General features: G+C 44.6%; 1 protein-coding gene across 2 annotated transcripts in view; it reads left to right on the top strand.

Moving 5' to 3' along the window:
• Positions 1-800: 800 nt before the first annotated feature.
• The window catches only part of cul4b (cullin 4B), a 76794-nt gene continuing 55528 nt past the window's right edge, over positions 801-22066 (top strand). For both annotated transcript variants that reach the window (XM_067997097.1, XM_067997098.1), the window contains exons 1-5: positions 801-1368; positions 10256-10371; positions 11491-11594; positions 16582-16651; positions 20066-20139. In XM_067997097.1, the coding sequence (XP_067853198.1) occupies positions 987-1368; positions 10256-10371; positions 11491-11594; positions 16582-16651; positions 20066-20139 (746 nt within the window). In that variant the 5' untranslated portion in view covers positions 801-986. The remainder of the gene's footprint in view (positions 1369-10255; positions 10372-11490; positions 11595-16581; positions 16652-20065; positions 20140-22066) is intronic.

Here is a 22066-nt window from a genome sequence, read left to right as displayed (position 1 = left end):
ACATGAAGTCGGAGAAATTGAACAGTGCCACACAATGGATAACCTGAGGCAAGACCATGGAGGAGATGGGGTGGATGACATAATTATCCTTTACAATCGTGTACCTAAAACTGCCAGCATGTCTTTCAGAAACATTGCTTATGACCTGTGTGCAAAAAACAAGTACCATGTCCTGCATATCAATACAAACAAAAATAATCCTGTGATGTCTTTGCAAGATCAAGCAAGATTTGTAAATGATGTTACTACATGGAAAGAAATGAAGCCAGGATTTTATCATGGGCATGTAGCATATCTGGACTTCACAAAATACGGTGTGAAAAAGAAACCCATTTACTTAAATGTAATTCAAGACCCAACTGAGCCACTTGTGTGGAGCATAAATACAGACATAGACCAGTTGGGCCGAAAGGCCTGTTTCTATGCTGCAGTCTCTATGTAACCAAGGATGCAACATTTTTGACAGCTTCTTACCAGACTCACCTGTGAAAAGCCCTTTCATTCTGGAACCATCTTTCTATTGCCCCTCCCAGTCCAATTTTACAGGGATGTAAATTTCCAATATTGTGACATCTTCACTGTTGCCATCTGTTAGAAGTGAGCTTTTTGATCAGGAACAGTGTCATATATTGCAAACCCACTTAAACGAATGGTCTGTCTATCCAAAAGTAGTAGTGAAACTTGGGGCAGAATTTCTTTCTGATCCAAGACCTCAAGTGTGGGAGAATGAAGAGGAATTTGGCGGGTAAATGACGTCCCAAACGTGACGTGACAGGATGGCACGGCTCCCGGCATGCAACGGGACGTCGGAAATGCCGCCATTTTACTCTATTGACAAAACAAGTGACCGAAATTTTACGGAGGGTTTGGAGTCGGTTCTAATTTTGTGTTTTTTTTTCCCGCTTTCTCATTTTGGGGACTGGGGTCTGTGTGTGAGCGCGCGTGTGCTAAAAAAAACAATAGGGCGGCATCGGCTTTAAGTTTTCATGTTTCGAACGGGCCTCTCTTCACAAAATTCACCGCAGGAGGTGCGACAACAGGCTGATGTTAGTCCGAGGAAGCGAAAGTTAGCCGAGGCCGGCGAGTTCGAGCACCAGCACCCAACACCTCAGCAAGCCCAGCTCCAGCTTTTCTCCTCCGCCCCCAAGTCTTCCTCCTCCACCTGCTGCAACCACCAGCTGCAGAAGAGAGTCAAGTTCGAGGACTCGCTGGACTTTGTTGGACTCGATGTGATGATGGCGGAGGAGCAGAGAAAAAGCAGCGGCTGCTCCGTACTAACGGGGCATGCCAACGGCCTGACCAAATCCTCCACCTTCGCCAACAGCAAGCCGGGGACGGCTAAAAAATTAGTTATTAAAAATTTCAAAGGTATAATAATAGGAGATCTTAAAGTATTTTAAAATAAAAATTAACAATTATGAGATTCAGGTCTGCAATGTTGGAATTCTGCTGTTTTAAAGCATTTTTCTTGGCCTACGCCAGCTGCTCCTTAAAAACTCAACTAAACCCTACATACATTTTCTACCGTTGGAACACATATAAAAGGAGATATTCAAGCCTTTAAAACAATTAATTTAGTAATTATGATTTAATTTTCCAGGCCTTTAATTGCACCAAAGATAATTTTTTCTTTGGCCTACAGTTCCCTAAAAGGCAAGATGAAACTATACACACATTTTCGATCAGTTTGCAGGCAATGATCACTGCAGAACTGTTTTATTACAACCTCTGCTTTTTGTAAAGCTTCCTCAAATTAAAATTTAACCTGCATATTTGATAAATCTCAGATATGAAGGACTTTAAAAAAAAATCTGATTTGACACTCAAAATGGAAAACAACTCCCCTTGGAAACAAGATTGTTTTCCTTGTTTATATTTTTAAACTCCACTACTATCCATGTAAGAGTTTGATGTATTTAAATCTGAACTGCTATACTCAAAATGTGATCTTACTGTTTATAATCCACTAAAATTGAATTGTGCCATTGCTCAAGTTCTTACTCAACCTAAATTATAGGTTTTTTTTATCTTTATGAATAGTATTTACTGATTATTTACTCGGGTGTAATAGGTGAAAATGACATGTTTTATGTGTTGGGAAAGTAGCAGTGTGATTATAGGTTGTTGTATTTTAAATGAGGTAATGCTGGGCAATACCTAGACTTAAACCCCTTTTTTCTTATGACTACAGGAAATTGTGGCAATTAGACTGAGCTGAAGATTTTTGCTTGTTTCCCATTATTATTCAGTTTTAAAGAAATGATTGGGTAATAATCTCCTCTCACTCCATTTATCTTCCACTTTTATATCCTAAATGAGATCAGCTAACTCAGCACAGACTGAGGGTCCAATCTGGGATCTTTTGATCCTTGTGGCTCAGATGGGATGGCAGCTTTGGAGCCAGTTTTAGGACCCACACTGTAGGGCTGGTTGAGATGAGTTCGTTTAATATAAGGTGGATATTGAACTTATGATCATCCTGGCTTCCAGTTTTGCATCTTTATTAAGTTTACGTTCTGAACTGTCAGGTTGGCAAATGAACGCGGGCAATCATAATTTAGTTATGTATCTTTACAGACCAGGTAAATTAGGGTAAAAGTTTAATTTGAATGGCCACCCCTGCTGGCTCAGTTGGTAAAGGCAGCATGTTACAGAGCCATTAAAAATATTCCCAGGTTTGATTCCTTCTCTGTGCAATAACCTGCTAACACACTCAATCTAAGTACATACATGAGAAATGACCTCTTGGTGAGGCACCAGATGGCACCTCTAGATCTGAGCCCCTAGCAAGATTTGGAGGAGGGGAAAAATTGGCAAATAAAAGGTAAAATATAGATGATATGTTTACAGGCAAGGGACAGAACTTTGTGAAACAGTTAATCTATATTGTAGCTCTTTTTAAACACAGAGTGATGCTACTCACAGTGGGTGCTGCAGTACAATGTGGAAGAACAGTACAGTACTCAACATTTTGAGAAGAATATTTGACATGGTGAGGGGGAAAGAAGCAATTTATGGCCTCTAGTCCAATGTTGTCCAATACATTTGCCTCATGTGGCTAATTGGAAATCCAGTTATGGCTAATTGCATTTCTAATTAGTAAATAAAAAATGAGAAATAGACACCGTCTTTGGCCATGTGATCTCAATAGTCATATGCTTTTTTGCGTTTGTTGGTAAAATGGTAAGACTATAAGAGTGCGCCAGTGTTTTTTTGATTGTGAGTGCTTTATTTGGTTATTGAATTGTGTAGATGTGAAGTAAATTTACCTCTGAGCATATGCAAGACATTTTCTACTGAAATTAGTGGATGTGGCTAAAACAGTGTCACTGTAACCATGCCTGTGGCTAGTCAGCGATTTCTATTGGACAACACTGCCCTAGTCCCAATAGTAAATACATAAAAGGACAAATCATTGTACCCGAGTAGAGAATTTCTTCTTTTTGTATGTGGAAGTAGGCTGCTAGAGATGTAGTGTCCGGAGCCTCAGCCACAAAAAATAGTTTGAGTAGTGGATGCCTTTTTGAGATGCTGAGGTTAGGTTGACACCCTCTCTTGGTCCTGGATGTCAAACTAGGAGCACTAACACAACTTTATCCAGTAGTGGGTGAAAATTGAGACCTATTGGTAAACTTTTTAGTTGTGCCAGGATTGGTTCCCAGGAAAGGGAAGGATGGTGATTAGTGCTTAGAATAACAAGAGTTGTTTGCAGTATCAATTGCATGAATGGTGTGCTTCCCCAGAATGACTGTTAAATGCACACCCTAGTGTGGAACTGAGCCACAAGATCAGGAAGGTCCCAGTTTGATCCTTGGTCTGTGCTGATTTTTGCTGGTTGGCAGTTGGGACAACACAATTGGCGTTGGCTGCTCTTTTGGGTCGGGGGGTGGGGCAATCAATTCAGATTCCCTCTCCTGATTGCTGTCTATTGACTGTTTCTAGAAAGCACACAGTTATGAACCTCCGGGATTGGCTTGACTGCAGATTCCCCCCCCCCACCCCCCCCTCCACTGACAAATAGCCTGAAGACTCACTTTATAGGCTTGATCACAAATTTTGGCTCTTGGGCTAAGTGACTGGTGCCAGTTGAGTTGTAGTCCAGCAAGAGTCAGTACCTTCGAGTGAGGAAAGAGAGAGAACCGTGAAAGGAATTTTCTGAATATATTGCTCTTGCTTAGTTAGGTACCAACCATTGTTGGTCTGCATCAGGCTGTGTCCTCACTGTAAAAATAGGAACGTTTCTTTGGGAGAAGAAACTTTGGAGAAAATGTTTTGAGCTACATAATACTCGGATGAAGTGGTACTAGTGGGAGCAGTTTGAGATCATGAAATAACATCAGACTACATTGGCTTAAGTGTGACTTTACAGTGTATAAATACCAGTACACTCTATAAGGCTAGTGATAACCTTGGTTACTGCAAAATAGTTCAGCGAGATCCATTGCTCTTGAGTTGAAAAATTCTCATGACTGAAATGGTCCCATGTGCATCCCCCACCCCCCAGCCACTCAAAAAAATATTCAAGGCATTAGGATTTCAGGTCAGTGTTGCATTCTTCTGCCATTCTCCACCTTGGCTGACATGGTGCTAATGGTGTGTGCTGCTGCTCTGTTAGGTGTGTGCAGAATAAGATAATTGTCATTACTACAGTAAAACAGCTTAGTCCTGACGTTAAAATTCTTCAACTAAGATTCAGAAATACAGGCTTAAATTGTTAACAGTAATTCCTTTTAGTCATTGTTGTGCTTTATAGAGAATTGCCATTCCAGTTTCAGCCAATGAGGTAAATGGTTCATCACGGCTTTGCATCTTGAGACACATTCTGCCTTTATCTTCTACTTTCCTTGGGTGGTGAAATTTTCTCCACAGAGAACATGGGAAAATACAAGATCGGAAAAGACTCTGCAGTCTACCTGTCCACTGCCAAGAGCTAACTCAATCACTCACTCCTTCAAATATCTAACCAATTCTCACTCATGTTTTTCCACACTGCCTGCCTGCACTACCTCCTTAGGCGGTCCATTCCATGCATTCACCATTCACAGTTTAAAGTAATTAAATCTAAAATGTCTGTGCATTTCTCCTCCCCTTAGCTTGAGATCACGTCCCTGCAATGGAGTTTGTGGCAATCTCACAGTATTGGAGTTCAATTTATTTATATTTTTTATTTATATATTTCGTTAATAATCTTGAATAATATTTGCCCTGAACCTTCTATTTCCAGAGTAAGTAATCTGAGGCTCTGCAACCTCTTAAGATAGATACCAATTTGATTGCCCTTTACTGCACCATCTTCAATACCTTGATCGCTTTGCTATATAGCAGTTACCAGAATTGTATACAATTCAGGTTGGGCGGTACCAGTACCATGTACAGATGTATCATCACTTCCTGGAATTTGTATTCTATCCCTCCAGCTATAGACATCTGAAGATCCATTTAGCTTTTCTTCACGCGTAAACACAAGGTGTCAGCCTTGGCTCAGTGATAGCACTCTCACCTCTGAATCAGAAGGTTGTGGGTTTGAGCCCACTCCAGCGACTTGAGCACATAATCTAGGCTGAAACTTCAGTGCAGTACTGAGGGAGTGCTGCCCTGTCGGAGGTGCTGTCTTTTGAATGAGATATTAAGTTGAGGCGGGGTCTGCACGCTCAGGTGGACGTAAGAGACCGCAAGGCACAATTCGAAGAGGACTAGGGGATTTCCACCGGTGTCCTGATCAACATTTATCCCTCAATTGAAACCACGAAAAGCAAAATAAGCGGTCATTTATATCATTGCTAGTTACAAATTGGCTTGCAACAGTGACCACAAAATACTTAATTGGCTGTGAAGCACTTTGGGATGTCCTGAGCTTGTGGAAGGTGCTGCAGCCCCCACCGTTTAAAGCAGGCGCATTCATGCGAACATGATTTGCCCGCTATACTCGATGGCTAATATAACAGGGTATGGTCTACATGTTGGGGCCAGTTAAAGCAAAAAGTTTCTTAACCAACAGAATAGTTCCTCCTAAAACAGCATCTCATGACTGTCACATGGCTGACAGTTGCGCCCCCCCCCCCCCCCCCCCCCACCAAAGAAAACGTCACGAGAAACTTTGGGATGTCCACCTCCCACCGCAAAGCTGTTTAAATATCATAGGAAGCCAGTAAGAATAATGCTTACTATAAATCTACTTTAGCCTTTCACACACATCACATTGACTGCACTGTTTTCTGATTTTCCCCCTCCCATTTCATGATAGCTCTGTTCTTCCCTGATTCTCCCCTTACCTACTGCTTTGGAGGAATTGAAATTTTTCTGCCATGCAGTAGTAGTAGTTTTTATAGATCAGGAATTCCTGTACACAACATGTAGCAGACTTTGGATTCCTGGAGTAGCGGAAAGGGAAAACTCGGGCTCCATTGATTTTAATCCGCAAATGTAGACAGGCAGACACTGCGTCTGAAATGCGGGCAGCTGCAACGTATACAGAATGGGATGTTTATGCATTGGTGGCTGTGCACCTTTGAAATCTGTACCAACATTTATTAATTTATTGATCAGGAATTGTAGAAAGCTATGTAAAGCATTTTGGTGGTGGCAATTATGCGATATTATTTGTGGAATAGCCTCTTAATTTGAAGACAGTTTACCAAGTGAGTAAGCACAGCTATCTCTGCCCGAAATAAAGCAGCACTTAAGACACTATAAACAGCAACTTTGAAATTGGCGTTAATACAAATGGTTAATAGTAATCCCTTTTTGACCAACATAAGCAACTGCCCATTTTAAACGTGGATGTTTTAAATGGTGGGGACTGTATTTAGATTAAAGTTTGTTCTTTTTCTTTCCATCCACCTGTACCCAGCAGATCCTTCCCCTGTGGTGTGTCCTTTAGCTTTGAAGCAATTAATTTATATTCCCACTGTTTTATTTCCTTTGCCTAGTCTTATTATCTTGCGTTCGTCCACATTAAATGCAATTTGCCACTCTTAAGACCATATTCCCAACCTGTCCAGATGCCCTTGTATTTTGTTTGCTTGTTCCCTATTGTTTGAACTCCCTCCCCAAATTTGGTGCGATCTGCAAACGTAGACAACTTTGTTTTCTGTCCTTGGGTTCAAATGATTATATAAAACTGTAAACAGCAGTGGCCCAGCACTGATCCATGTAGCATCCCGCTGGTAATGCTGATGCAGTTCCATCAGTGTAATTTTCAAAAAGTTTTTGTCTCCCATCGTTTCCATTCTGCCTGCTTATTTTTGCTTCTCATGGTTCTGCCTTCATTTTGATGTTGTCATTAGGTTTGCAATAATGTGTATCAATGGGTGTGTGAAATTTATATAGATTTTTGTCCTTCCAAACTCGCATTGTGTCTGGAGAGAGCATTTTGAGCTGTATAACATTAAGGTGAATTGCTGATGGTTACAGGTCTGTTGATGGTGATAAATTAGAAATTGTGCATGTAGGATATTGCACAACATTAAAGCGTGTTGGTTTCTGTGCAATTTTTTTAACCCTATAATTTCAATTAGGTCATGTTGCAACATTGAAGTTTCAGCCTTCAAACATTTTCCTAATGAGGAAATTAAGTTTTTAAAATGACTATATGCCATTAAATTATTTTGAATTCTGCCAAGGCAGAAATCAGTCTGAATGATTTTGTAGTTTATAAAAGGAACCAAGACTACTAATTGCTGGAAATGCTCTGTAATCTCAAGGTGCAGTAGAATTTGTGATAAAACAACTGATATTTTGTGTTGCATGAAATGTTTTATCTTTTGGGACTGTAGATGATCTGTCTGAAGCTGCAGCCGTAGGATTTTCACAAAACCATTGACATTGAGGCACAGTACAGAACTAATTTTGGGCACATACTGTTCAAGTTTTTCTGTCGTCTGGATGGCTGTTTGAGAAATCTGACATCAGTTGTCCAAATGTATTAACTTTTGTCTTTTTTCTTTGGGGTATGTAGTGAATGCCTCATGGAGCAGCACGTGGATGAACCGTAGCCTGATCTTGGCTTTGTGGGAACCTGCATGCACTTGTATGGTTATTAAAACCTATACTGAGCATCTGTTGCCTTTCACTTTCTAGGTGTGAGTGCTAACTACTTATATGCCACCTACTGACACTTAATGGGAAAACCATATGCATATTATTTTTTCCAATTTCCTTCCTTTTTCTGATTTGCAGCCTCTTGCTGCAGGTTTCAGGGTGACTGGCAGACCCCTGGTACTTCATCTTAAGTGGCCATTCTTCATGTGAGTCTATATAATGAATGTTAGCAAGTTGTTTTGTGCAAGGCATCACACCCAAGCCTGATCTTGTCCTCGCCCTCTGTTCACAACTGGGCATTTTGAAGAAGGGATCATTGGCTTGCATGAACCGAAGGTTGAACCCAGAAGTTTCTCTAGTCACCCTGTGCTAGTAAAAAGTAAACTAGAAAAATAGCATGCCAGAGATTACTTAATGTAGCAGTTTTTCACGTGTGTGGAAATAAAGCTGCATAATTTCCTCGTGCTGGCTGTGTTAACGGGGTATGATTTTTGTTGCACTCATGACAAAGACCATGTTTCTTTATAACTCTGCGTCTCTGTTCTCTTCCCTCCCCTCATTTGGGACACGGGCACTTGCCCTCTGGTACCTCGCCCCCAAGAGGCCATTATTCTTAATTTGTCACCCTAGACAATGCGGTAATAGATTTTTGACTGTCATACCTAGCCTGATCCTGGCCTCACCTAACACCTGTGCAAGGGTCACATTTGAAACAGGAGCTATGCCTTAATTCTCCACACCTGTACCAAGTCCAGGAGGAGCAAGGTCAGTTAGAATGTCCCTTGCTGAGATCAAGACTGAGTAGTGCTGACACATCTGGGACAGCTCTTCCAGTACCTCGTATACTGCTAGATAGGAAACAAGAAAAGCTTGTATAGAAAACTTCTGCCTCTAACCACTCAATCCATTTGAAACTTGCCTTTATTTTATTGGTTATTTTGGTCAATGCTCCTCTGAGCTCCCTCTATCATTCCTTGTCAGCTCCAGAAATGATGTCCAACATGCACTATTCCTTCTTGCATCCTCACTGTTGAAATCAAGACTTTCCACGTGGTCTCCGATTGTCACTCTTCTTCCTAAATCTCAAAATGGTGGAGCTCCTTACCTTGCTCACTCTTTCCTTCCTCCCACAATCTTCAGGCTTGTAAAACCCAAAGCTTGGGATCATTCAATCATTACTTCTTGATTTGCCTTGCCGTTTCCTCTTTTGAACCTTGGTGGTATATTCCACTATGGGCCTTGGCCATTTATCTTGGTGGATGAGTGGACACATTGGCAATCAAACCTGAGACCTTCTAATCTGTATGGTTCAATTACACAGTCTTTATCAATTGAGGTAATAGAGGAGTCTTAACTTCTACATCTAGTCCTACCAAATATTTATAAACTGCCTGTAGGGCGGAATGATTATTGTGATGGTAAAAGCATATATTTTCATGGAGTCAAATTTTAGCATTTGATCAAACCAGCAGACATTTCTCTGAAAATGTATGGATAGTTCCTCCACTGACCCTGTGGGTCTTAGTGCGTTATTGATTCAGAGAAGGTCCCAGATTTGATTCTTAGTCTGTGCTTTATTCGCTGATCTCCGCCAGGACAGTAGTTGGGGAATCCCATGTTGTTGGGCTATGGTTGGGAAAAACCAGCCATCGTTCTGTCATGCTATCCGGTGACTCCTGTTAGAAAGTGTCCATATGTGAACATTTGGTGAGAACAAGATATGGCTTGGGTGTGATTCTGTTCACAGTTAAGTCTGCTGATACGTTGTCCAGACTCACACTTACAGAATGGTCACTTGGGCAAGGCACTGGAGGTTTGTTCGTGCTGAGGTGCTGTCCCCCAACAAGAGTCAATGCCTTCAGGATGGGTGGGAAGAAAAAGGAAGCAAAATTGGGTGGGGAGGCAGAAGGAAAGTTGCATGTAACAATGAGTGAATTTTGACCAATTTCTGTTCAGTGTCTGGAAAGAAATAATCATTTAACATAAAGGGACCCTCTATAATCTGTCTCTAAATATCCAGCTTCTTGATTGCTTCATAGAGTTCCTGCAGGGCAAAGTCTTGTGCTAGATATGAAAACATTGTAATGTTTAATTTTTTTTGTATTTCATCTCTTTTCAAACTTTAACAATTTTGAGAGAAGTGACAGAACTTACCATGTGTGTTTCTTTTGACTCATTATCCCAGTGAACTGTGATGTAGCATTTTCTATTGCAGATAAACCTAAATTGCCTGATAATTACACCAATGAAACTTGGCAGAAACTGAAAGAAGCAGTCGAAGCAATTCAGAAGAGCACTTCAATCAAATACAATTTGGAGGAACTTTATCAGGTAATGGATACAGTGCCTGTTTTACATGAAATGGGGTTTGAGAATAGTGATATTGGCAATAATTTCTATATTTCTGAATTAGCCACATTCTGTAGTGCTGCATGTTTAAATGCCAGTTTTGCATCTACTTTGAGCAGAATCAACACCACCTTCTCCAAAAAGGAAGCAAATAATTTTTCCCCTCAATTTTTCCACTTTTCCTCTGAAGGTGCTGACCATTGATGGAATACTAGTCCATCAGTGCCAATTAACATAGAGGGACACTGGAGGCAGCAATTGGGCTCTGTAATTTATTGAAGTTAGCGGAAAATCAGCTAAAGTCCCTGCCCTTGATCACTATCCAATAAAAGTATGTGTAAAAGCAAAACAGAACTCAGTTATGATGCCCTCCACAGTCAGAATAGCCTGCTGGTCTGTACTGTCTTGTCCACGCAACAAAAATACTCACTTGGGCAAGGTACCAGAGTGCTGCCAATTTTATGGATCTTACCCGAGTAAGAATCAGGGCAGAAGGGGAGAAAAATGGTAGACTCCAAGTTTTCAAAATTACCATGTGGTATTGAACAAATCTGTAAATTCTGAAGCCATCAGCATGGAGTAAGTGGGAAAAAATCTGCAGGTTGATTTTATTCGGCCTGCAGATTATTTACTCATTTTAGTTAATGTGGAGAAAATTTGGTGGTAGTTGAGGCGGTCTGTGGTCCTAACTACTGGGTACCAAGGAATCGGGAAGAACATTTTCAAACAAATCCTAAATGTTCCCTATTTCTACAAAGAAAAATTCAGCCAGGATTCCTGCTCCCAATCACTAGCCAGGTACTTTTGCTGGAAAGTGGAGATATCTGGTAAGGACAGGGTTGGACTTGGCTGCGATGATCATGCAGTCTGGGCTCATGCATGCAGATTGGTCAATTGGGGAATCTATTGCAGGGTGTATGGAACCCTGGAAAGGTACCTAAGCTAAAGAGCATTTCTGGGAGAGGACAAGGGGTGAAAATTGTCCTTGCCAAAAATGCATATAGCTGCAGAGAGTGTATTCTGTAGGCTAGCTGTATGAAATATATTATCATTCAAACTTTTTTTTATATATGTGACATTTTATTTTTTCTTCATTTTTAGGCTGTGGAGAACCTCTGCTCTTACAAAGTATCAGCAAATTTATACAAGCAGTTGAGGCAAGTTTGTGAGGATCACATCAAAGCTCAAATTCACCAGTTCAGAGAATATCCTTTAATTTGTCTAATCAATACAGTTTCTAGAGGTACTTGTGTGGTCCATAAATCTGAAATTGTCTGAGTTTAGTTGCAACATTTAAAAATCTATGTATGAAGTTATAACAAACATGGAATTTATATAAACTAACATTTGTCTTTGGTCTGGGAAAAATTGGCTTCTGTGTGAATGCTCAACTTCCAGGCGTAATGTCCCATCTGAAATGACTTCCTCTTTGATAACAGGCGATGTTCTAGTTAAACACTTTCCCCCTGGTATTACACAACTGAGCTAGTGGGAGAAGCTCTGTTCGTAATGTAATTTTGATGCAAAATGATCCTAAGCCAAACTTGGACAAATGATTCACTTACTGAGATATGGTCCCATTGGTGCAGTCATCATTCATCATTCCAGTACCTTACCCAAATGGTCCATTATTTATGGTTGAATCTAGTCTTCCTCCATCCACGTGCTCCCTTTTTTCTTCCGGCCTCTCACTTCCTTCCTTTCTGCCTTCCTTCAGGCCTCTCTCCTCCCTTCCTTCAGGCCTCTCTCCTCCCTTCCTTCCGGCCTCTCTCCTCCCTTCCTTTCTGCCTTCGTTTGGGCCTCTCTCCTCCCTTCCTTTGGGCCTCTCTCTTCCCTTCCTTTCTGCCTTCCTTTAGGCCTCTCTCCTCCCTTCCTTTCCGCCTTCCTTTAGGCCTCTCTCCTTCCTTCCTTCCTTCCTCCCCCCTCACTTCCTTCCTTCCTCCCCCCTCACTCCTTCCTTCCTCCCCCCTCACTCCTTCCTTCCTCCCCCCTCACTCCTTCCTTCCTCCCCCCTCACTCCTTCCTTCCTCCCCCCTCACTCCTTCCTTCCTCCCCCCTCACTCCTTCCTTCCTCCCCCCTCACTCCTTCCTTCCTCCCCCCTCACTCCTTCCTTCCTCCCCCCTCACTCCTTCCTTCCTCCCCCCTCACTCCTTCCTTCCTCCCCCCTCACTCCTTCCTTCCTCCCCCCTCACTCCTTCCTTCCTCCCCCCTCACTCCTTCCTTCCTCCCCCCTCACTCCTTCCTTCCTCCCCCCTCACTCCTTCCTTCCTCCCCCCTCACTCCTTCCTTCCTCCCCCCTCACTCCTTCCTTCCTCCCCCCTCACTCCTTCCTTCCTCCCCCCTCACTCCTTCCTTCCTCCCCCCTCACTCCTTCCTTCCTCCCCCTCACTCCTTCCTTCCTCCCCCCTCACTCCTTCCTTCCTCCCCCCTCACTCCTTCCTTCCTCCCCCCTCACTCCTTCCTTCCTCCCCCCTCACTCCTTCCTTCCTCCCCCCTCACTCCTTCCTTCCTCCCCCCTCACTCCTTCCTTCCTCCCCCCTCACTCCTTCCTTCCTCCCCCCTCACTCCTTCCTTCCTCCCCCCTCACTCCTTCCTTCCTCCCCCCTCACTCCTTCCTTCCTCCCCCCTCACTCCTTCCTTCCTCCCCCCTCACTTCCTTCCTTCCTCCCCCTCACTCCTTCCTTCCTCCCCCCTCACTCCTTCCTTCCTCCCCCCTCACTCCTTCCTTCCTCCCCCCTCACTCCTTCCTTCCTCCCCCCTCACTCCTTCCTTCCTCCCCCCTCACTCCTTCCTTCCTCCCCCCTCACTCCTTCCTTCCTCCCCCCTCACTCCTTCCTTCCTCCCCCCTCACTCCTTCCTTCCTCCCCCCTCACTCCTTCCTTCCTCCCCCCTCACTCCTTCCTTCCTCCCCCCTCACTCCTTCCTTCCTCCCCCCTCACTCCTTCCTTCCTCCCCCCTCACTCCTTCCTTCCTCCCCCCTCACTCCTTCCTTCCTCCCCCCTCACTCCTTCCTTCCTCCCCCCTCACTCCTTCCTTCCTCCCCCCTCACTCCTTCCTTCCTCCCCCCTCACTCCTTCCTTCCTCCCCCCTCACTCCTTCCTTCCTCCCCCCTCACTCCTTCCTTCCTCCCCCCTCACTCCTTCCTTCCTCCCCCCTCACTCCTTCCTTCCTCCCCCCTCACTCCTTCCTTCCTCCCCCCTCACTCCTTCCTTCCTCCCCCCTCACTCCTTCCTTCCTCCCCCCTCACTCCTTCCTTCCTCCCCCCTCACTCCTTCCTTCCTCCCCCCTCACTCCTTCCTTCCTCTCCCCTCACTCCTTCCTTCCTCCCCCTCACTCCTTCCTTCCTCCCCCCTCACTCCTTCCTTCCTCCCCCCTCACTCCTTCCTTCCTCCCCCCTCACTCCTTCCTTCCTCCCCCTCACTCCTTCCTTCCTCCCCCCTCACTCCTTCCTTCCTCCCCCCTCACTCCTTCCTTCCTCCCCCCTCACTCCTTCCTTCCTCCCCCTCACTCCTTCCTTCCTCCCCCCTCACTCCTTCCTTCCTCCCCCCTCACTCCTTCCTTCCTCCCCCCTCACTCCTTCCTTCCTCCCCCTCACTCCTTCCTTCCTCCCCCCTTCACTCCTTCCTTCCTCCCCCCCTCACTCCTTCCTTCCTCCCCCCCTCACTCCTTCCTTCCTCCCCCCCTCACTCCTTCCTTCCTCCCCCCCTCACTCCTTCCTTCCTCCCCCCCTCACTCCTTCCTTCCTCCCCCCCTCACTCCTTCCTTCCTCCCCCCCTCACTCCTTCCTTCCTCCCCCCCTCACTCCTTCCTTCCTCCCCCCCTCACTCCTTCCTTCCTCCCCCCCTCACTCCTTCCTTCCTCCCCCCTCACTCCTTCCTTCCTCCCCCCTCACTCCTTCCTTCCTCCCCCCTCACTCCTTCCTTCCTCCCCCCTCACTCCTTCCTTCCTCCCCCCTCACTCCTTCCTTCCTCCCCCCTCACTCCTTCCTTCCTCCCCCCTCACTCCTTCCTTCCTCCCCCCTCACTCCTTCCTTCCTCCCCCCTCACTCCTTCCTTCCTCCCCCCTCACTCCTTCCTTCCTCCCCCCTCACTCCTTCCTTCCTCCCCCCTCACTCCTTCCTTCCTCCCCCCTCACTCCTTCCTTCCTCCCCCCTCACTCCTTCCTTCCTCCCCCCTCACTCCTTCCTTCCTCCCCCCTCACTCCTTCCTTCCTCCCCCCTCACTCCTTCCTTCCTCCCCCCTCACTCCTTCCTTCCTCCCCCCTCACTCCTTCCTTCCTCCCCCCTCACTCCTTCCTTCCTCCCCCCTCACTCCTTCCTTCCTCCCCCCTCACTCCTTCCTTCCTCCCCCCTCACTCCTTCCTTCCTCCCCCCTCACTCCTTCCTTCCTCCCCCCTCACTCCTTCCTTCCTCCCCCCTCACTCCTTCCTTCCTCCCCCCTCACTCCTTCCTTCCTCCCCCCTCACTCCTTCCTTCCTCCCCCCTCACTCCTTCCTTCCTCCCCCCTCACTCCTTCCTTCCTCCCCCCTCACTCCTTCCTTCCTCCCCCCTCACTCCTTCCTTCCTCCCCCCTCACTCCTTCCTTCCTCCCCCCTCACTCCTTCCTTCCTCCCCCCTCACTCCTTCCTTCCTCCCCCCTCACTCCTTCCTTCCTCCCCCCTCACTCCTTCCTTCCTCCCCCCTCACTCCTTCCTTCCTCCCCCCTCACTCCTTCCTTCCTCCCCCCTCACTCCTTCCTTCCTCCCCCCTCACTCCTTCCTTCCTCCCCCCTCACTCCTTCCTTCCTCCCCCCTCACTCCTTCCTTCCTCCCCCCTCACTCCTTCCTTCCTCCCCCCTCACTCCTTCCTTCCTCCCCCCTCACTCCTTCCTTCCTCCCCCCTCACTCCTTCCTTCCTCCCCCCTCACTCCTTCCTTCCTCCCCCCTCACTCTCCACACCCCCCCCCCCCCCCCGGCCGCTTCTCGCCTTCCTGAACCTGAACTGTCCCGTTGAGTAAATGCGTCGTTTACTTGATTTTCTCTTAGGTTTAAAAAATAACAAAAGCCACTAAGGTTCTCTCTCACTTTCTACATGCATCCCAGAGCGGGGGCATGAGGATTGCTTCCTAATAACCACTTGGTTAGAAAAAAAGTCATATGGGAGATTCTGTGTGATATAGTTTGCATAGCGAATCAAAATGGTTGGAAAATGACATGCTTTGAAGCCATGATGGGCATAATTTTTTTTTGGACTCCTTAGTCTTGGGTCGCTGAGGGTAATTCTAGCACTTCAATTGTAGCCCAGCTGAGATCTGTGAATTGACTGTTTTGAAACATCGATCATTGGCGGTATCACCTATATTAACTTTCAAAGGTTAGTGTCAGTGTCCTAATGTGTTCCACCACATGCCACATTTCAAAGAGCATGGAGCTCTCCTGGTATCTGGCTAACATTCATACCTCAACTGTCACAACTAAAACAGATTATCTGGTCATTTGTCTCTTTCTGTTTGTAGGTCCTTGCTATGTGCAAATTGGTGTCATGTTTGCCTGCGAAACAGCAGTTACTACATTTCAGAAAGAATTCATTGCCTGTGAAACACTTTGGGACAGTCTGAGTTTGTTCTTTAATAGAGATGCTGCTTCCATCTATACTTGGATACCTCGTGTACATGGATGTTTTTATACAATTTTTTGAACCCAATTACTAAATTACCAGTGCAGCAGTGGTAAATATTCAGAATGGTTCCACGGACACTCAAAATTGATGCTGGCAATTTCTGAAAAGTGTGCTTTACCTTGTAGTTTGTACAGCTTGCAAGCAAGTACATTCTAAGGGTTTTTTAAATTCTCTCTCCGCCCCCCCCCCCCCCCGCACTCCCCTACAAGTGAATTTCTGAATTTGAAGATATTGTTGGTTTAGCATTCTAGAGCAGCCATTAAGCACCAGCAAGGATGGTGGCTCACCCTAGATGCAGCTTAAAGCGTACCATCAGTGAAGTCCAGGGGAAGAGTCACTTGGCTTCCTCCTCCATTGGTAGACTTGTGTGGGAACCTAAAAAGGAAGGGAGAAAAATTTACGCTATCAAATAGAGAGAATTTATTTGAATGACTTTTAAAATGTTTGCTTGGTGTATATGCTAAAGGAATTTGCTTTCCATGATACATTACAGAACTAACTTTGCATTTTCAGTTTTCTTTAACCGATTCTCTACGGATTCCTTAGATAGTGTCCTGTTTCTGAAGAAAATAGATAAATGCTGGCAGGATCACTGCAGACAAATGGTAAGTAAGGTCACAATTAACTTGAGATATATATTTAAGTAAAAATTAGGTAAGAAGAATACATATGGAAATACTCTTTATTCCCCAGCACTGAGCTCATGTTGAAATTTACATGGGAGGGGTGAATGATGATGGTGGTAGTTTAATTTTTGCTTCTGTTTTCTCCCCTCATGATTTGATGGCTTTTGAAGCACTGGGGGTCAAACCTAGGATCTTCCTGGTCTCTAAAAACAGAGAATAGGAATAAATGGGTCATTTTCACATTGGCAGGTTGTAACTAGTGGGGTGCTGCTAGAATCAGTGCTTGGGCCTCAGCTGTTTACAATCTATATCAGTGACTTAGATAAGGGGACCGAGTGTAATGTATCCAAGTTTGCTGACGATACAAAGCTAGGTGGGAAAGTAAACTGTGAGGACGACGCAAAAAGGCAGCAAAGGGACATAGACAGGTTAAGTGAGTGGGTGAGAAGGTGGCAGATGGAGTACAATGGAGATGGAGTGGGAAACTGTGAAATTATCCACTTTGGTAGGAAGAATAGTAAAGCAGAATATTTTTTTTAAAGTTGAGAGACGAAGAAAGGTTGGTATTCAGAGGGATTTGGGTGTCCTTGTAAATGAATCACAGGAAGTTACCATGCAGGTACAGCAAGCAATTAGGAAGGCAAATGGTATGTTAGCCTTTATTGCAAGGGGGTTGGAGTATAAGAGTAAGGAGGTCCAGCTGCAATTATATAAGGCTCTGGTGAGACCACACCTGGAGTACCGTGTACAGTTTTGGTCTCCTTACCTAAGGAAGGATATACTTGCCTTAGAGGGAATGCAACAAAGATTTACTAGATTGATTCCTGGGATGAGAGGGTTGTCCTACGAGGAGAGATTGATGAGAATGGGCTTATATTCTCTGGAGTTTAGAAGAATGAGAGGTGATCTCATTGAAACGTATAAAATTCTTAGAGGGCTTGACAGGGTAGATGCTGAGTGGCTGTTTCCCCTGGCTGGAGAGTCTAGAACTGGGGGTCATAGTCTAAGAGCGATCATTTAGGACCGAGATGAGGAAAAATGTCTTCACTCAGAGGGTTGTGAATCTTTGGAATTCTCTACCCCAGAGGGCTGTGGATGCTCAGTCATTAATTATATTCAAGATTGAGATCAATAGATTTTTGGACACTAAGGCAATCAAGGGATATGGGGATGGGGCAGGAAAGGGGAGTTGAGGTTGAAGATCAGCCATGATCTTATTGAATGGCGGAGCAGGCTCGAGGGGCCATATGGCCTACTCCTGCTCCCATTTCTTATGTTATGGACAGGCATTCATTGGTTTGAAAGCTTAAACTGAACGGGGAATTATGTTTGTGACCATTTTCATTAAAGTTTCTAATTCATGTGGGTCATTATATGCTGTGCACTTATACTTCAACACTAAATAAGTTGGAAAATCAGTAAGGAAAATTAAAATTTCTTGTCGCAGTTCTGGAGAGGAATCAAAGGCATGTTGGAGCACTTGTAGACGAATCTTTACCCTGCAGCTACCGACTGTTCTACCTTATGTCGGTGAACTGAGAATAGATCCAAAAAAGTAGGAACACGTTCCAGGCCCCAACACTGAGTTTGATGTACAGTTAGATCAGTTGCTCGCCAGGTAGGTTCCAGTTCATGGCCAGCAGATTTGAGGCCACAGAGATGGCTGTTGTACCAAGGAGACGGTTAGGGATGGGGTAACTGCACCTCGAGTTTAAAAAAAGATCACCAGGGATTGGCCTTGCCACCTCCTTCAGTTTCCCTTGTTCTCCTGGGATGTCCCAACCCCTTCCCTCCCCCAGACTAGTATGATTAAAATGATCTCTTTTGCAAAGCCCACCACATACTCTTGATTCCCAGCTCCTGACCACCTTGATGCCTCTCGTCAGCTCCATGATCAACAACATTATCACTATCCATTTCCTCCAGCTTGGTCCCTACATTTTTCAAAACTGCTGTTATCACTGCCTTCGTCAAAAACCTCCTCAGTATTTCAAAGATTCAAACCAAAATTTCCTCCAGCTTGATGTCATCAAACCGAAGCTGTTCCTTTTGGCTGTCCATCGAGCCTGAATTCCCATTGGGTTTAGCCCAGCAATGCAGAACTTTGGAGTTTTTCTTAACCTCGAGTTCAACTGCCTCTCCTATGTCCAATCTACCACCAACACCACTTTCATTCACCTCTGAAACATCATTCGTCTCTGTCCTACCCTTTTCTCTCTGCTGCTGAAACTCTAATCCATGTTTTTATCACCTTGTGGCTGGCTTCACCAATAGTCTCATTGCTGACCTATGCATTCATACCATTTGTCAACTCCAAGTCATCCATTATGCCACAGCCTCTACCATCATGCACCCTAAGGCCCACATTTCCATCATCCTCGTCCTTGCCAAGCTCCACTAGCTTCCCATGGCCCAGAGAATCTTCAAGTTCTTCTATGGCTTTGACCCTCCCTGCCATGATTTTGACCAGTCCTATGTTACTGGGTGCACCTTCTAGTCCTCCAGTACTGGCCACCTACTTGTTCCTTGCTTTGCCATTGGCAGTTCTTCTTATGCCACCCTGTCCTCGCTTTCTGGCATTCCATCCCATCCCTCAACATCTCTGTCTTGCTGTCCCCAACTTCAAAGCGTTTTTAAGTCCCCTCCTTACAACTGCTTTTGTGCACTTCTGACCTTTTTCCTCTAACCCCTCTCCCCCAACTCAATGTCTGCTCACTATCCAGTGCCTTGACAGGTTTATTTGTACAAAAATGCCATATAAATGTAACTAGTTTGAAGAAAAAAATTATTTCCCCAAAATTTGCTCGTCCCCTTGTGAAAGTGCTGTTTTTTTAGTGGGATGCAGTTCCACAGGTGCCAGCAGCTGTCAATTACTTCAGCTGATAAGCTAGTCTTCATATGTGAGCCTAGATGGTTAATGTTGACAGGCTATTTGCATGTGGAGGGCATCAAGACTGAGTCTAGACTGCCCACACCCAATGCCATTTTAAGTTTGCTTTCCAAAGCAGGTCATAGGATAGCAATCAGAAGTGGGAATCCTGACTCTGACTACTTTCTCTTGCTCCCAAACTGAGCCCAGTTGTATCAACCTTACCACTGACTGCCTGGCCTGCACTGACCAGGAATTGAATGTGGGAACTTCTATTCTGTACATCTTCATGCACCACCAGGCAGCACCCTTTGCAACTATGTCATTGGAGGAGCTCTAAATGTTTAATTTTGAAGAAACAAGTCCTCATTTGTGACATAGTACCAACCATTTTCCTCTGTGATAAAGCCTGACATATACTGCAGATAGATTACTGAAGATATTGTGATTTTATTCAAATGCTTTACAAAGATTTAAAAATGTGAACTTGATTACTGGTTTATTTCTACTTTCCTATCTTCCAGATCATGATTAGGAGTATCTTTTTGTTTCTGGATAGAACTTATGTTCTGCAAAATTCAATGCTCCCATCTATTTGGTAAGTTTAAAGATTTGATGGTCTTCACAATGAAACTAATTTTATAAAGTAAGGATACTACAACTGGCATTATCACCCCTAAGTTAGAGAAAGGAAAATCAACTAGGCTTCTTGCTCCTGATTATTATGCACCTGAAACTGCATTTATGTATATTAGATGAGGGCAGATTTGGGCTTGGCTGATCCCTGCATAGTCTAAGAGCCTGTGAGACTCCCTCTAGATTCAACCATAAATAATGGGCCATTTGAGTACGGTACTGGAATGGTGATTGCACCAATGCGACCATATCTCAGTGAGGGAGTCATTTGTCCAAGTTTGGCTTAGGATCATTTTGCATCAAAATTACATGTTAACCAGAGCTACATTATGAACAGAGCTTCTCCCACTAGCTCAGTTGTGTAATACCAGGGGGAAAGTGTTTAACTAGAGTGTCGCCTGTTCTCAAAGAGGAGGTCATTTCAATGAAAGATTAACTTTCAGGGAAGAGAGTTCAAAGTGATTTACAAAATAAAATAAAATGTACCAGTTATGCATCAAGAATTAGTATCTAGTAACGTAGAGTCATGATGTTTTAACTGTAAAATACATCTTGCCAGCACCACAAGTTAAGTAAGTCTGAGGAAGGCCATTTGACCCATAGAACCATAGAAAAGATACAGCACAGAAGGGGGCCATTTGGCCCATCGTGCCCACGCCGGCTCGAAGAACAACCAGGTGCCCATTCTAATCCTACCTTCCAGCACCTGGTCTGTAGCCCTACAGCTTACAGCACTTTAGGTGCAGGTCCAGGTACTTTTTAAAAGAGTTGAGGGTCCCTGCCTCTACCACCAATTTGGGCAGTGAATTCCATACACCCACCACCCTCTGGGTAAAAAAGTTTTTCCTCATGTCCCCTCTAATCCTTTCACCAATCAGATTAAATCGATGTCCTCAAGTTCTTGAACACTCTGCTAGGGGAAACAGGTACTTCCTGTCTACTCTATCTGGGCCACTCATAATTTTGTACACCTCAATCAAGTCATCCCTCAGCCTCCTCTGCTCCAAGGAAAACAACCCCAGCCTCTCCAATCTCTCCTCGTAGTTGCAATTTTCAAGCCCTGGCAACATTCTTCTAATCTTCTCTGCACTCTCTCCAGTGTAATTACGACCCATTTTAACTCATCTGTCTGAAAAACCTATAGTTCTCCATTCACAGCATTGAGTTATCTGAAATCAGGGGTGTCCAACCTGTAGCCCTAGGACCCTTGAGGCCTCCCGCTCTGGCCCATGCAATCCAGGCAACTTGGTTCTATTTGCACTTGGATTTCTTATTTCCTGGTTCACCTTGTTTGAGTTTTGTGCTCGTGGAGGTTTGGAAAGGGCTGTTTTTGGCACTGTTGGCTCATTGGTGAATAAATCCTAAATGAGAACACCAAGATCTGTAATTAGCAGCTTGAAATATATGCAAATATAATGAGGATGTGGGGGTCAAAAATAAAGTTTAAATCGAAGTCTCCATGGTAGGTGCTATGCGGCCCACCTCTGTTTCAAATGTTTCCAAGGATTTTTACTCCACTAGCTTAGCTAAAAGTCCACTCCACTGTGAATTGCTTTTAGTTTCTGTTTCAATCCTAAATTTGTCTTTCACCACTCTGAACCAATGCCCCCTTGTCTTACTGTTATGACCTACTTTGATGTAGGTTGAGACGTCTCCCACAGTTTTCATTTTGAAGAGTTGTACCCATATATTAGCGATGTGGTCGTGTTTAATAGAATTGTTGAACATGAGTTTGCAATTCACAATTCTCCAGGGTGACAGGTTCTCATTCATGGATAATCCATTGAAGGAAGGGAGGGAAGAATGTACTGCAGGGAATGGAAAGTGCTTCACCCCAGAACATTCCCAATGACTAGTTATAGTACAGCATTTGCTTGTCCTTTCAGGGG

Source organism: Heptranchias perlo, chromosome 15 (genome assembly GCF_035084215.1).
Source record: "Heptranchias perlo isolate sHepPer1 chromosome 15, sHepPer1.hap1, whole genome shotgun sequence".
NCBI classification, from domain to species: Eukaryota; Metazoa; Chordata; class Chondrichthyes; order Hexanchiformes; family Hexanchidae; genus Heptranchias; species Heptranchias perlo.
This window is presented reverse-complemented; position numbering and strand designations above follow the sequence as displayed.